The sequence below is a fragment of the Odontesthes bonariensis genome, chromosome 5 (genome assembly GCF_027942865.1).
Source record: "Odontesthes bonariensis isolate fOdoBon6 chromosome 5, fOdoBon6.hap1, whole genome shotgun sequence".
NCBI classification, from domain to species: Eukaryota; Metazoa; Chordata; class Actinopteri; order Atheriniformes; family Atherinopsidae; genus Odontesthes; species Odontesthes bonariensis.
This window is the reverse complement of record NC_134510.1, coordinates 29,729,544-29,746,089: the sequence shown is the minus strand read 5'-3', so window position 1 is coordinate 29,746,089 and position 16,546 is coordinate 29,729,544. Positions and strand designations below refer to the sequence as shown.

The window sequence follows — 16,546 nt, the reverse complement described above, 5'->3', positions numbered from 1 at the left end:
CTCCAAACCCAACACCTCACATGCGTTGATAATGGAACCTCATCATCCAAATCCAGAAGATTGTCCAAAGCAAAACTCCACAAAGAAATAATGTCAGATAGTCCTCAAAGATGCTGAATGAATGACAGAAGAGAGGGATATGGAGTTAGGCCCCAAATGTATGCCAGTGCATGCATCAACTACCCTCCCTCCACCTCCCACCCCGTCTTCCTTCTGTTGGCCAGGAGCTGTTTACCTCTCTATCAGTGGTGCTCTCTGAAAGCAGGGACCCCATCCATATTCACCGGCCTCAAATTCCTCTGCTTATCTCCCCCCAACCCTTGAAAAACCTCCTCGTGTTCCCCTCTGCACATACATACATACATAAACACGTCTTTATGGAGGCAAGAGGCAAACGCGCTGGGCCAGGAGGGGGTCGGGGATAAGAATCACCTTGAATTCAAAGCAGAGGATTGTGGGTCCTAGGCGGGCAGACGGACAGGCAACCAGACACATGGGCTAAGGCGGCACACACTGGAATGACACACAAGTCAGTAAACAGGTAGATGGAGGCTTTAGTCAGTGGGTCCAGATGTGTGCACCAGGGGCCATTAGTAATTCAGAGGATTTTGGACAGTGAGATGCGTGTTGTCAGATGATCTGCCTCATTAGATGGTGGTCGCATGTGCAGATTTATGTGTCAGTTACTGCTTTAAGCATATAGTTTAGGAGTGAATTTTCTGTCAGTCTTTTAAAATTGATTTTATCTTTTGTTCATGTGTCAAAAAGTGAATCCAAAGAACTCCAAAAGCTCTTCTCACATAATAAGAATTGGTTTAGCCAACCTCCGTGGTAATTGACAAATCTAATTGGATTAGCTGTTAGTCCCAACATGGACATTTATATGAAGTGGTCAAATCACTTATGATGGTGGCTGCTTTGAAGGGGAGCAGAGAAAGTACAAGTTAGGGCTCAAAGAGTGCTTCAGCAGACGCAGAGACACATGGAGCAGGGGGGACCGCTACCCCGTTCCTCCGCAAGCTGCCTTGTTTGGGAATTGAAGTTGGGAACTCTCTCCTCTACTAATTGCACGCCGGTGCTTTTCATGAATATTCATTCTGGCATGTTCAGACCCCGCCTAATTAGCCAAGAGATAGAGGAAGAAACTCGCACCTTTTACCCCAAGAGAAACGTTTCTCCCCCCTGTCGCATTCTCAGGGGGATGCTGGCAGAATAGCCCAAGTTCATTAGCCAAAAACGAAAGGGAAAAAAGTTACCTGAAAAGCACGGGACGACTTGGTCTTCAAAATGTGTGGGCAAACAGAATTTTTGCGATTGCATATTTAGTGCCTATTACGCATGTCTATCAAAAAAAAAAAAAAAAAAAAAGAAGTGGAAACGAAATACAATTATCTGATTGAATGGGTTGGTGCATATTATTCCACTCTCTGTAGTTGCATGCATTTTAAATTCTAAACACACTCCTATCGAAATGTTCCCCCTGGAATTGATGAAGACCTGTATTAAACATCTGATATAAGTCCGTTTTAAGGATATGTCTTATTTGAGGAATACTTGTGGGGACAGACACAGATTGAAATGTTACTTCGGAAGCTATGTGCGCATATTTATAGCCTTGGAATGAGGAAGAAAATAACCTGCTCTAAAGTCTCAGAGTTTACTTTTAAAACCACTGAATTCAGGATTTGAGATCGGATTCTCTTATATGTTATTGTTGGTTTCTTTTTATATTATTTCTATCATATTAGATGCGGTGACCAAGTCTCTTCCTATTATATTTTGTCTTCCCGGTGCACTGTACTGACACCGAGGCACAGTGGAAAATAAGTCGGGGACTTCGTTAATTGAAGGGTCGATGGGGTCCTATTGGTTGACTCGCGTCCTGACAATAACTGCTGCATATAAAGCAGAGTGCATGGAGAAAGGTTTAACACGTGACTGACTGAAAAGACAAAAGGCTTTTAATCCGAATAAATAACCCCCTGAATTACAGGGATGCAGGAATACACTCCCTGCTTTACTGTAAGTTTGTTCAACAAAAGTGCAGAGTTTATTTTGTTTCCTGATTAAACTAAATTTTCTAAGTTTGAACTTGTCAGTTTCTGCACATTTTGTCAAGCTATGCTACAGTTGTATCTAAGCACAAAATGGGCAAGAAATTAAATAATAAGTCAGATAATTGTGATCTCATGGTCATACAAAAGAGGCTTCTCTCTCGTAAACGAGGTCGCCCAACTTCCTCAACACTCATCTCTGCGGTACATACTCAGCGTGCTTCGTAATTTAATCCTTTTGGTCCTTCTGTTTTAAAAATCCATCATATCGTATTCATTTCCAGCATCTGTTCCTGTGCGGCCTGTCGTTCACCACTAACTTCTGTGTGATCCCTTTCATCGAGCGCACCATGGAAACCTAGTGCGTCTTGGCAAAAATGCACCTCAGCGCACACAAGGCCACGTTCTTTACAAAAGGGCCAAAGCATCTGGATCTTTCTTTTCCAGCAGCTCGTCACTGGCATGGCAAAGCACAAGACTGCGTCTGTGTGGCAGAAACCGCTGCTTTTTATAGACTGGGGGACAAGAATGACTGAATGGCAAACGCGTCTTCATTAACTGAGAGCCTCGTGGAGCTTCGGTCCCTTACAGCGGTGACACTGGAGTCTCTCAGGCTGGCTGGGATTTCTCCAGAGGATCAGTGTCCATAATTGTCATACCACTTATTTTTATTTATTCATTTTCTGCTTCATATTAACGATTGATAACACTGGATAAGCTTTACCTTCATTAAAGCATTTGGAAACAATTTTAGATACAGAGCAGTCTGTTCCATGAAGGAAAAAAAAACAAGAAATCATGCAAATGAGCGTTGTTTTTTTTTTAACATGTATATAAAGTTTGACATATCCATAGGAGAAGGTGTTTCTTCAAAAGATTCAGATTCACATCGCCACGCAAAATGAAATGAAATGATGAAAAAAAAAATATATATATATATTTATATACACAATATATCTTGAAATCGGAGTTTGCCACCGAAAAATTATCTGAAATAACACACAGAAAACTCTGTGGAGGACTGTCTCCCACTCACCCCAAAATAAATATATAAAGGACGGGTGGACAAAAACCACGCCTTTCAAGAGATGATGACGAGCACCTGTGACCCGGACAACATTTTCCACGCACACACTCGCTACATTGTTAACGCCGGAGACAAGAGTACAGCAAGGACGAAGCCACAGCAGAAATGAGACAACTTACCTTTTAGTCATGTAGTCCCGGATTAAAATGAAGAGTAGAGCTGAGTCCTCCTGTAAATAGAAAGAGAATAGTCGCATGGGGAGGATGACAACAAACATACACGCGGCAGAGATAAAAGGCAAAACATTGCTTTCAGGTAAATGATTAAAATGGGACTGTTGCGCCTGAAACACCTTCCAAAAAGCTCCAGTTTTAAAAGGAGCGGGACATGCGCCTGATTGCAGAGTTTTAGGCGAATGGAACGGGAGAGATGTAAGATTTGTTTAAAGCCCCGCATTTCCATTTAAGAACGTGATTGTGTTTGCAAAGATCCCTTTCAATCTTCGCATCCCCCCCACCTCCTCTATCTACCCCTCAGCGTCTCTGAGGCTGCTTTGCAATTCATAGAATTGGTAATTTGCTATTGGGACAAAACGTGAAGGGAAAAATAATCAGATCAACCGGGAGAGGTAGTGTGGAAGGAGCCGGGAGGAAGAAACACAAGGTTTCTCTCTTCAAGTTGCTGCTTAGTAAAATGCTTCTAGAGGTAAATCATGGAAAAATGTTGCCTGTTTTGTTCAATCAACATTTCCAAATTTGGGAAAAGCTACTAAAACGACTTAAAGAGCTTGTAGTGGGCATGGTGTCATATGGAAATTGATTTAGATTGTTTTATAATATAGATAATAATTACCAGGTAGTTTCCCTTTAAAAGATCCATAATTGAACTTTTAGGACTCAAAATAAGGTGCAGAATAATGTGTATAAACGGTGTGTGTCACCTGTGTCACCTGCACTCTGCAGAGTGAGAGGAAGTTCAAGGGGGAGAAGGAGCCTAAGATCCCATCTTGGCCTATCATAACTAAGTGGGTGGTGATGATGAGATCATACAACATTGAAAATTACCCGAGACAATACAAATAAATGACAGACGCGGAGGCTTTGAAATTGAGCAAATGCTCTCAGATTTGTCACACATTTTCAGAGGCATTCACAGACACATCACATCGGCTTATTTACACGCTTCTCGTTGTGTGGGTGGCTGCTGCGCCTTATAATCTATTTGAAATGAGGAGCGCTATAATCATCAGTGACCTATTATAAAGGTGCACGGGTGTGTGTCTGTAAGTGCGTATGTGTGAGTCGGAGGCAGACGGGGGGGCACACCTTCAAAAAGATCTCCGTACTCCCCCACGTGGTTATTTGCAAAACAACCGATTCGACCTGAGGAAACCTAATCAAACCCCGCTGCTATTGAGAGAGTTGGATAACACACACACACACACACACACACACACATATATATATATATATATATATATATATATATATATGTGTGTGTGTGTGTGTACATAATAAATTGACAGGATCTGTGAACAGGTGCATGAAACAAGAGCTGTACTGTTAAAAACTCAAAGAGACATTTTATAAATAGAACATATGTTTTTTAACATGTAAGATCGGACTTCTATCCATCGTGTGCGAAAAATGCGCTGCACCATGCTCTGAAACCCTGCGCCTATTGAATGTGTCCCCAGTGGGCTTGAATCGGAAAGGAGCCAATACAAGCAGAGGGGAGGCGTGTCTTCGCGCTTCCCAAAGACCTCCCAGAGCAGGTTGTTGCGTTTTGGCTCTAAAGCCTGGAGACCTCCGAAGTACTCGTCAGTTTTCGAAGTCGGAGCCATGGCGACAACAGCTCAGTATATTCCGAGGAATAACTCCTTACCGTCTAACCCGCTCATGCATCCGGATTCGGATAGGATGCATCAGGGGACGACCTACAGAGAGGTGCAGAAAATGATGCACCACGAGTACTTGCAAGGGCTTGCGGCTACCAACACGGGGCACCCGATGAGCCTGACGCACCACCAGTGGCTGCCCACCTCCAACACCGACTGGTCCAGCGGCACCCACATCGGACAGCAGGAGCACAAAGCCAGCGTGCAGGCGACCAGGGACGATCTGAGCAGCGGCTTCCACCACAGATCTCACCTGGTGCACCAGCAAACGCAGAGTGCGCACCATGGCTCATGGGCGCCTGCCACAACACACCACTTATCCCCGCTGTCTCCAGCATCCAACGGACACCAGTCACTTGTCTACTCCCAGCCTGGATACACAAACCTCAACGCAATGCTGAGTCCCCAGCCCGGCTCCCTGCACCATGGCATGCGAGATCCACTCCACGACGATACGGGCAGCCATGACAACCAGATGGAGTCGCCCCAACAGGCTTTCAGCCACCACCAGGACCACTCGGACGAGGACGCGCCCAGCTCTGATGACCTGGAGCAGTTCGCCAAGCAGTTCAAGCAGCGGCGGATCAAACTGGGCTTTACGCAGGCGGACGTGGGCTTGGCCTTGGGCACCCTGTATGGAAACGTCTTTTCTCAGACCACAATCTGTAGGTTTGAGGCGCTGCAGCTCAGCTTCAAGAACATGTGCAAACTTAAGCCGCTCCTTAACAAGTGGCTGGAGGAGACAGACTCAAACACGGGCAGTCCCACCAATTTAGACAAGATTGCTGCGCAGGGCAGGAAACGAAAGAAGAGGACCTCCATTGAAGTGGGGGTGAAAGGGGCGCTGGAAAATCATTTCTTAAAATGCCCAAAGCCATCTGCTCATGAAATCAGCACTTTAGCCGGGACTCTGCAGTTGGAAAAAGAGGTTGTCCGTGTTTGGTTTTGCAACAGAAGACAAAAAGAGAAAAGAATGACACCAGTGGGGGTCCCTCACCCGAATATGGAGGACGTATATTCCCAAGCAGAGACCCCTCCTCTACACCGCACACTACAGAGTCCTGTGCAGTGACTGTTTTCATGAACAATTCAAGTATTTCTGCGGGAGGATAGAAAAGGAAAAGGGACTACGGAGTTTACAGTATTTAAGTTGGGCTTTTGTTGTCCTGAGAGAAAAGAGACATGGGAAAGTTGAACAGATCAGTTTTGCCTTTAGTATTCGGAGATCATCCAACAAATAGATGGCAGGAGGGAACATGTTAAGAAAAAAAAGAAAAAACGAAAAACGAAAAAAAAAAATCACTTTTACTGATTCCGCGCGCATTTAAAGTGAAACAGAGATCTTTATTTACCAAAATTATATGGAGGAGACATGCATATAAAGCAAAATTGGTTGCTCTAAATGGGGAGCAGCGTGAAAAAAGTGGCAACTTAGCCCATCTCCTCCCGATGTTTCATGAACTGTTGGCGCTCACCAGAATGAGGTGGTTGCCAAAAAAAACAAAAAAAAACCATCAACACTGGAGCTGAATACACTGAATGAACATTTTTTGCTTTTTCGGGCTCAAACTGATTAACCAGATTTCTGAATATTAGTGTATACTTTCTTTGATATATTAAGTGTGATGTTTTGGTTTGGAAATACTTTAACTTCAGTGTCTCTCTTTCTGAGGAGTGTCTTTGATTTCCTTCATTATTTGCTATAGGTACTGTAACTCATCTGAGCAGCCTCTAATTTTATTTTTATTTTTTATTTTTCCTGTTTACTTGGTGGGAGTGGATGGTGGGGAAGTGATGGGAATTGTGACACCCTAAAAACACTGATAAAAATGTCAAACACACCAGTAAAAAAAAAGTCCAGTGCAACAGGACGTCTAAGTTCTGACTGCATGCCTTAAAATATGAAAAGCTTTGCAGCTGACCACGTCGAAATTTGCAGGCAGCACCAGACTCTAAAAGACGAATTTTCTTGTTTCCTTTGGGGGAGTTGATTGTTTTCAAATTATTATTTCCTTTGCATGGAGCACTTATTCTTTCCTTAATATTATTATTGTTATTATTATTATTATTACAATTTTATGTCTGTTAATAAAATTGTGAGTGTAGCTGATCTCATTAGGCTTGAACACAAAAGCCTAACTCCCATGTTTACACGTTCCTTGTTGTCACCACTGAGCGCTGTCAGCTCACACTGCTTACTGCCTGATAATCTGTTGTATTCCAAACATTTCAAGAGAGATTGGTTAAATGAAAAGTAATGATTACTCAGGTAACTCAGTGCCCCATGTCGGAATATCACGCCTGTACATGATTTGAGTTGCTCTGTGTTTTAAAAATGTTCGACTCTGGTTCAGACACCGTTTCCTTTGTCTCACAGATTCATTGTATTATATCAAAACGCTGGAATCGGAGAAAAGAAAATAATAGTTGCTTAAGGATAAGCGATGAAGGGGTTTACTTTAGATATATTTATTTTTTTTCCCGACCTGTAAGGAAAATCTGAAAATCTTATGCGTTGTGTGTCATTTCTCAATGTTGGACCAGTCCAAACGCCTACAGCAGTGTTGTTCAATACAGACGAGGGAAACTTTTTTTTTTCAAGAAAAAATAATGAGAAGAAGAAAAAAAAAAAAAAAAAGATTTTAGAGAAAATGTTGCCAGGATTATTTCCGATCTGTAAATATGTCCAATATGTAAACTTGTATTTGTTCTGAGATATTGTTTTGTTTTTGTTTCTTTCCGGGCAGTTTTGTACACTTACTAATTCCAAGAAGATATTTTAATATGATTTCATTTATGAATCTGACCATTTATATATATATATTTATTTCTTAAAAGTGTTTGGAGCTTTTTGTTTAGCTCTGTCAATGGTTATGTTGCAGTGGATTTCAGTATGTTTTTCCTTTTGTTTACTACATTGGTTGTATGTTGATTGCTAAATGTAGACTGCAAAGTCACATTTATATTTATGTTATAGTAATATTTTATTACTTACATAAAACATATATACAAGAAATGGTCTTTTGTCTTCATTAAGATCCAAATCACTTGTCCCTCGTTGCTGTCTTAGCATCACCAGGCAAACAAAACCTGGTGATGAAGTTCAATTCTCTTCATGGTGCTGATCACCGGGAAGCAGAGAGCCCACCGAGTGTTCCTGTTAAAATGCACCGATTCGTTATGTAACAGGGGATCATATAAAAGCAGCTGTGTACATGTGCTGTTAAGGGGAATTGACAACAGTATTTTACCTCAGGCATTCCCTGCTAACTTCACAGTCTGTGACGTTCACATCTTTGTGTAATGGCAGTATTAAATTGTGCAATATTAATACGAAATCTGTCTTTTCATTGCCTCCTTATTAGTGGAATAATAATCTCTTTATATTATTTAAGAAGTTGTTTTGTCACATAGAATGGCCAAAATAGATAATTGGAGCTATGGCCCTTCTAGAAACCATCACTTGACGTGTTTGAGACATTGATAAAAAGCGAACTGTGACGTATCTTTGATCTGAGTTTAAGTGCCTGCAGGCAAAAATCTTCCTCTTTTCCAAACGTAGAGAGATATAAGTACATATAGGATCAATATTAAATGGGGCTCTATAGTTTTATACAGTTGAGATGGGCCTCCACTCACAGGTAACATGCTTAAGTTGTTTTTACTTTTTTCTTCTAGATGATAGAATAATAAGAATGAAGTGTCATTATTTGGCCTCTCTGTCCTCTTGTTTAAATCACAGGCCAAAGCGGCAGCATTTCTGTATTTCCATTTGCTCAGAAGAAAAAAATAAACAAAAACAACACATTACGAAAAACACTGCAGGCGCTAGTCGCAAAATTTTCTCTACAGCAAATTTGGAAAATTGAATTTGTAGATTTTAAAATCACCGTGAAATTTAAAGTGGAAAGAGTACTGCAACAGTGATATTCTGCTGAACATTTCAGATGTGTAATGTTCAACTCCCTGTGTAGCTTACTTAAGAAATAATAACATTATCAGATGAAGTTCTGTCAAATCTGTAAAGAACTGCACATCTATATTTCAGAGGCTGCTCTTTAAGTAAAAGAGCTTCGTGATCAAGTCCGAAAACGCTACACAAAGTTTGAGGGTGCTCTTAATTTGTGGAGAAAACTCAAGTGATTTTTTTTTTTTTAATGGTCTTAAACTCAATTGTTAATAATTTCTAAGCAGTTTATCCTGCTTTGCATTCAACGAAGCCTCGTTCCCGCGAATATATATCTTCAGTTCGCGTAATTATGTTTTTTTTTTTCCAACATGAATTTATATGCATCAATTGTGCAGCGTGGAAACAACACATTAAGTAATGGGAAACAGTAAAGCCTCAACCGGCCTTTTGTACCGCTGTGGTGCAAGTGTAAAAAGTGGTTCAGCGGTGTCTGAGGTGGTCAAACGGTGGGAGATGAGGCCACATGGAGGTGCAAACCAGTGGACACATAACGGCGAACCACATGCGCCCCCTGCTGGCAATTTAGGGGTACTGCAACATTGTAGCCTTATCTCAAAGTTAAAAATGCACATCAAGGCATCATCAGCAGCAACATAATGTCACCTTAGTTTGACTTTGAGTTTGTCTGTTGTATTTCTTTTTTTGTGAACTAAAACAATAATAAGAAACACTCTTGAGCCTTGGCGTACGAAATGATGGACGTGTGTGAATGTTCACAAGCAGCCATGTGCGACTTTACTGACAACAAATCCTCTATCTTTGATTATTTCTTTACACATGAATTGTTAAGTTTGAAAGTGACTGTTGGAAATGAAACATCAGTCACTGCACTGTGAGGACAGACTCTCAAACCTCTCAGAGCTTCTCGTGACTAGCAGCAACGCAGAGCAGGTCACAAAGGCCCACAGAATGGACATAGATGGTGTAACAGAAAGAGTCCACAGTTAACCAGACGAGAGACTGTGGTGACTCAAGCCAACTGTAATTTTCTGGTGATATGCAATTTTTATTCTGCTCCGTATGGTGGGACACAACCTCCATTATGCTGTTAAATCAATAATACATGAGAAGAACTCATCATAAAACAGCGAAACACAACAATTTAACCCCAAAGTCACCAGAGTTCATTCTCTCCTCTCAGCAGTTTGCTCTTCTGCACCGAGTGGGCCCTCGGCTGCTCTTCCCGAGGCGCTCCAGCCTCAGCAGACACCAATTCCTACTTCATCAGGGAAGTATCGTCACACACACAAGATGTGGATTAGTGATGATTAGCAGGGATTATGGCTGGTTAATGGTGGGAAAATACATTAGGAACCATCGGCTCTGGGAGGGGGAGGGGATTTCACTCACGCTAGCGGATTTGCATTGATCCACAGCAAATGAATGAGGATTAGCAGCATCAAGCTATCTGCCAACAGATATATAACATTAAGCATATTATACGCCAACGCCTGTTATTAATGACATTACAAACACCACTACAATGCTGGCAATTATGGATATAATAGGAGCGGCTGAATAATGTTCTTGGTTGGGATTTTTTAGGATTCCAGATCATCCTCATGTAAAGATGGGGATGATCCTGGAGTCATGCTACTTTCTGATACTGTAGTTCTGGGAACCACTTTCTATTTGGGCATATTTAAAGGGGTTTATATTACATAAGTGCTTTGATTTTTAATAAATGATTTAACACTGCTTATTAGTTCAAGCTTACCCGGCTGAGAAAATCATTGTGGTCGTCATGCATTCTTCCTCTGAATAACTTGTATTTATGCGTGACTTTATCCGTAAAAGTAATGAGGCCCTACACCGCAAACAAGGAACTTATTAACGTGTACAAATTCAGACCTATTAAGTTATTGTAGTTGGAAAGCATTTTTTAATTATTCAACCACTCCTCAATAATCCAACAGGTGAGAGAGCCAGTAGCTTCCTGTCTCTATACTGCCTCTTCCTCCCGCCGAGCTCCCCTCTCCTCTTCTTACCGTTTATGTAATAAATAGTCCTCTCCCGTGGTGAGCGGCAGTAAAGGGGGGTTGGAGATTGGAAAAAGAACAGAATAATGCATTTTTTCATCAAAAATTCCTTCTCTTCTTCTACCTCAAGGTTTCCTCCTCTGAGCCACTTGAAAGATGGGCAACAATGTGGCCACACAGTGAACACCTAGTTACCATATGAAACACTCCGGCAGTGGAGTGAAGGAGACGGGGAAGGGAGAGGAGAAGTCTTGTGTTATTTATGATACTGGACCTTGTAGCTATATGGGTTCCCCCTTCATGTCGACTCCGAGGTATGGCCCCCATATGCGAAGGGGTATAAGTGCAGCTTCAGAAAGTGACTCTTCCCTCCCCACTGTATCTCTTTGCTCCGCACTCTGAGGTTTTGAAGAAGAGAAGTAGCCCGTCTCCCTCTTTCATGTCTTTGAGGGACATTTTATATCGCCTCAGGTGTCTGTCAGTGTGACTAACAGTTCTGAGAGTGGAGAACTAATATCTCAGGAACTTGCCTAAAGGCAACTGCACATAGATGTTACTGTTGGTGGTCCACAATGAGAAAAAAGCCATATTTAAGAGACATTCAGGGAAAGCAATTACTACTGATTCAGTGAGCTTGTTGGTATTAAACAATGGCTGTGACAACTTTAGTAGTTGAATAAAACACAGCAGGAAAGGTAAGATAAATCCAATAGTCTGCACTGCACAAACGGCTTTCATTTTTGTAGGAAGCAAAGGTTTTGGTCAAATTCACAAACCAAACAAGCCATTCAAACAATGTTTTTCAGCAGCAGCTTTTTAAAGACCTCGTGACACATGTGAAGTCACACTGTACAGGAGGCCTTTAAGGCTACTGCACAAGGTTGCAAAGTTAATTGTTGTGCCTAAAAGGACATGACAGTCACATGGTAAAGGTTGTCCCTACTCTTCGCCTTCAAGTCAGTCTTTTGTCAAGAGTGGCAAAGGCATTGCAACGCCTCTTGACGTCAATATCAAGGTTTAATACGGAGAGGAGAAGAAAAGCCACAGCCTTGCAGTGAGGAGACACACACCAGTTAAAAAAAAAAAAGGAAGGTCATCTAACCCCAGAGCACACAGAAATGTTCAGGGCCTTCCTCCAATCAAATGTATTCAAAAATAAAGAAAAACAATCTATTCAGAAATGTATAGGGACAGCAGTTGAATGATCATCTTTTTGCAAATACTGAGCAGCTCTGTTTTCTTAAGAAGACATATGGACAATCTAAGAGAGGTTCGTGAAAAAAAAATCTCAATTAAGAAGCTCCATCTTTGCTCTACACTGTATGCCAGCTCTAAATTCCAACAATATCCTTTGCTGTTGTCCTTTACTGATCGTCGATGCTTTCTGCTATGCATGATGTTATATTTTGAACTCCTGCAAATTGGAGTTGGACAATAAACAGATTATCAGAGATGATCCTGCTACCCCAGACAGTCAGCTGTGCCCGGCAATGCCGAGTTCAAAGGACGTAGATCGGTGGGCAAATGAGGTCTGTTGCTCAGCCCAGAGTCGACCAGAACAACAACAAAGATAAGGTTGGTGGAAATAAATAAATAAGTATTTGGGAGAAGGGAAGAAATGAGGCAAGTGGGCGGGGATAGACACAGCGCAGAGATGAAATGGAGGCCTGCCACTGGGCTCAAGGACACCGCATGCCACCATGTAATTAGAAATGTACACAGATGATTTGGATGCAGCGATATGATTAGGCAAAGCAGTCCCCAGTCTTAGGCCTAATCAGCTCACTTCTGAGAGATACTCCACGACTGCTGATGTGTGTGCGTGTGTGTGTAATGGAAGCAGAGGGGGCTTACACACTGATACTCACTACAAGCTCAGAAAGGATACACCAGAGAAACTTGCATTCGGGCACTTAAGACTTTGACATGCAGAGATGGGGGTAGCACACAGGGGAAGGGGTGTGAGTAAACATATAACGTGAATATGCAAGCACATACCCAAGATCTGTTAATGATGAAAATTTGGGCCACCACTGGATAGAAGCTATAGCAGTATCAGAAGTCTTGCATCTAAGCCTGAGTTAAACGGTAGTATGATGAAGGTTAAGACTAACAACGGAATGAAAGAAGTAACAGCCAGAACACGTAAGTTTGCAGGAGCCTTCGTCATCTAGTTTTTCTGACATAACAAAATATTTGAATAAAAGTAGGACTCAAGAATTACATTAAAGAAAATGTTTTATCCTCCTTCTCCAAATTAAGAGTTTAGGATAGTCACTGATAAGCATCACATTCAGAGTAGCATTTAACAAAAAACCCAAACACATATGTGACCTGAAGATGAGGGCGGGGACAGGAACAAAAGAAACGAGTGTGTACAAAGACTCAAGTAATGAGCAGAGGCCAATTAAAAAGAGCTGCTCCCTCCGCCTCCTGTTCTCCTCCTCACTCTGTCCGTCCTTCTGTCTTTCCTCCTTCAGCGGCTTGTTATTGATCACCTTTAACCCCGCCTCTCAGTGGTGTCAAAACTACCATTTAGGCTCATCCCCAGGGCTAAGTGAGTGTCGATCGCACGCTGCCCAATAAATCATTACTTGGAGGAGGATTTGGGAGGTTTGGCCTGCCTGAAGCACAGAGGGAAGGCTGGACTTCCAGAAGAATATTGCAGCAGAGCTCAACCCCATGCCCCCGTGGGTCAAGGGTCATCCATGCTCTCATGGATTAGTACTCCAACAACCCCCGTCAGCCCTGGTTTCTCCAGTCAGTCCACCTCCATTCCCCCATGGACCCAGAAGTGCCACCCTTTTGATTTTTAAGTAAGACAAAAGGTCAGTCCTGGTCCTGCCCTGTCTTCACAGTGATCTCCTTTCCTGTACATGACAGTTCTTCTTTAGTCATGCTGGATCCTAATTTCTACCTTGTTGCTGCAAGCTGAATGAACGATGAGCAAAGTTTTACCTGTAGGTAAGATGTTAGGGAAGTTCACAGAGTCTGTGAACTATTGTCAGTGTGTATCTCTTTGGCTCTCTGTGTCTCTCACAAACTCCTTTACCTCCTCCTGGGCTGGAGGCGCCTCTTTGTCTTAGTACACGTCTGCACATCAGCCAGATGCTGCACCACTCACGGCGCCCCTCTTCTCTTGCAAACTCACTGCTCCTTTTTCTCCACATGTAATGAGGCAAATATCCAGGTTGTTTCCCCTCTAATCTGGCTCCGTTTCTGCATGTCTGTCTGTCTCTCCATCCACCTGCTGCTCTCACTGCAGTGGTCAGACAGGGTAAGGCTTTCCTCTGTGGTCACAATGAGGACATGATGGGACATGACATATCCTTTGTTGGGGTAAAGACTTGGGACCCTGGGGTAAGCAGGCAAGAAGTGAGAAAATCTATCACTCATTTCTAATCCCCAAAAAATTGCAATGAATGTTTGACAGATACATTTTGTCCCTTTTTTGTGTTCCTAATCAGTGGCAAATTGGAACTAAATGCATTTGCGCAGATTATGCTCTAGTACAATTATCTTATATTTTTAGTTGAGTGTTTTCCATGTTTTGCTAGTATTTGCATTTAATAAAAAATACAAAAAGAAAACATATTTCATTCCATCAAAGTTTGAGATTAATTTGCAAAAATTATATATATCCTGTAAAGTATAAAAGTAATAAACTGAACCACCGACTACAAGTTTATACTATGATGATAATGTAATATTTTAACATTATATTTTAACACACAACAGAGGCTTTTACTTTTTCTACTTGAAGCAGATGACAGTAATTCTGTATTACACTTACATACTTAAGATTTTGTTCACAGGGACCGACTCTAACCTGAAGGCAATGCTACTTGTACTTACATATAAAATCTTCATACATTTCTCAAGGATTTTATATTTACATCAGTCAGATGTTGAAAGGGGGATGGTGGGACATGGAGCAGAGGGTATGGATTTGGTACCCACTGTTGGAAGAGGGCTCCACATGTGCTTCTCCACCCACTTCTCCCCTGGGGGATGCCCCTGCCAGGGGGTGCAGGCGTGGGACAGGACACTTTGCCACCAAGGAGATTAATTGGCATGGCACCTCTTTGGTGCACATGGTCAATGCAATTAAATAGTGGCCTAAAGGCCATCAGTTTGCTATAATTAAACCAGTGACAAAGAAGCAAATTGGGTCTTTTTCTACTTGTGCCCACATGAGTCCACATGCAGATAAGATTAAACAAATTCTGCATGTGTCTACAGGAGTCGTTTTCTGGGGTATGAATAAATGGCAAAAGGACTGCAGGTGTGGCAGCATGAGGAAGATGAATGATGGAGAGTGAAGATGTGGAAGTTTGTGCTCTGTGCATATGTTTGCTTATGTGTGTTATTTTTTCTGTATGGCCATTTGAATGTATATGTGCACAGTGTAAGCAAGGTCTGGTGGCTCTCTTATACCTCCCATTCTAACTCCCACTCCCTGCAGCCGTCAATTAGTGAGCCCGGGTGTGTGAAGGCCTTGTGCTCTTTCACACAAGTCTTTGTTGCTTCTCTCTCCCTCTCCCTCACTCTGTCTACCCCGTGTTTGAAGATAGAGAAAAGACACAAGGCAGGTTACTGTAGCTTCTCTCTGGGGTGTTGGTTGCTGTCTGCCTCTCTTTAAGCCTGCCTGTGCACAGAGTCCACAGAGCCTTCAAACACAGCAGGGAAATGCAGGCCTGGTCATAGTGAGCCAGCCTCCATCAGAAAAGAATGACTGCATCTGATCAACTCTTCTAGAAAACTACATCTATGTATATTTTGTGAACAAACAGAACATGGTTTGTGGTATATGTGTATGATGCAGCGTGTAAGATATCGTTGGACGAAAAAATGAAAGAAATCTATGGACCAAAAAGAAGAGGGCCGAGAAATGTGGGATGAGGGTAGAGATATGGACAGGAAGAAAAATAACAATTAGGGATTCAAAGAAAAAGATTAATAATGGGTAGAAGGATAATAAAGGAAAATTAGAGAAGACAGAAAATTAAAGGAGTGAAAAGAAAGTAGAGAGAACAACAAAAGTGCAAATGAATATGATAAGAAGATTAATTATAGTTTTCTTCTTTTATTTTTGCCTCTGCTTGGCCCCCTTTATACTTCAAATCAGGCGTTTTTCCAATGCAAAGCTTTTATCAGACATCTGGGGAAAAACACACACACACGAAAAAAAAATTCTATGCAGTAAGGGAGCTTCCTTGGTATTGTAACAAAGCAAAGACCCTAAGTACAATCTGCAAATTCAACCATTTAAGAAAATTACACGATATATAACAATAAATGTAACAAAATGCCCTCTTTATTCTCAATCAAATGCAATCCCATCCCTAAAAAAGTTGGTATACTGTGTAAAATGTGAATAAAAACATATTCCACAGATTTACATTTAAATCCTAAATTGAATTGAACATGGTGCAAAGACAACATACAAAGGGTTTAAAAAGAGTTATTTTAAGCTAATTTTAGATTGAATTCTAACAACGACATTTCAATTTTAATTCATGCAAAACTTGCAGTCATTTCAAAACTTTTACATTGCTGCAAAGTCCATCCATTCAAACCAAAATTGTAGTTTACAGTGGATGTGGTTTTTGTGAACCA

At 41.7% G+C, this 16,546-nt stretch overlaps 1 protein-coding gene across 1 annotated transcript; it reads left to right on the top strand.

The window, feature by feature from the left end:
* Positions 1-4,886: 4,886 nt before the first annotated feature.
* Positions 4,887-8,262, top strand: pou3f1 (POU class 3 homeobox 1). The gene has a single exon (XM_075466744.1). The coding sequence runs from the start codon at positions 4,923-4,925 to the stop codon at positions 6,048-6,050; it is 1,128 nt and encodes a 375-aa protein (XP_075322859.1). The 5' UTR covers positions 4,887-4,922; the 3' UTR covers positions 6,051-8,262.
* Positions 8,263-16,546: the final 8,284 nt, after the last annotated feature.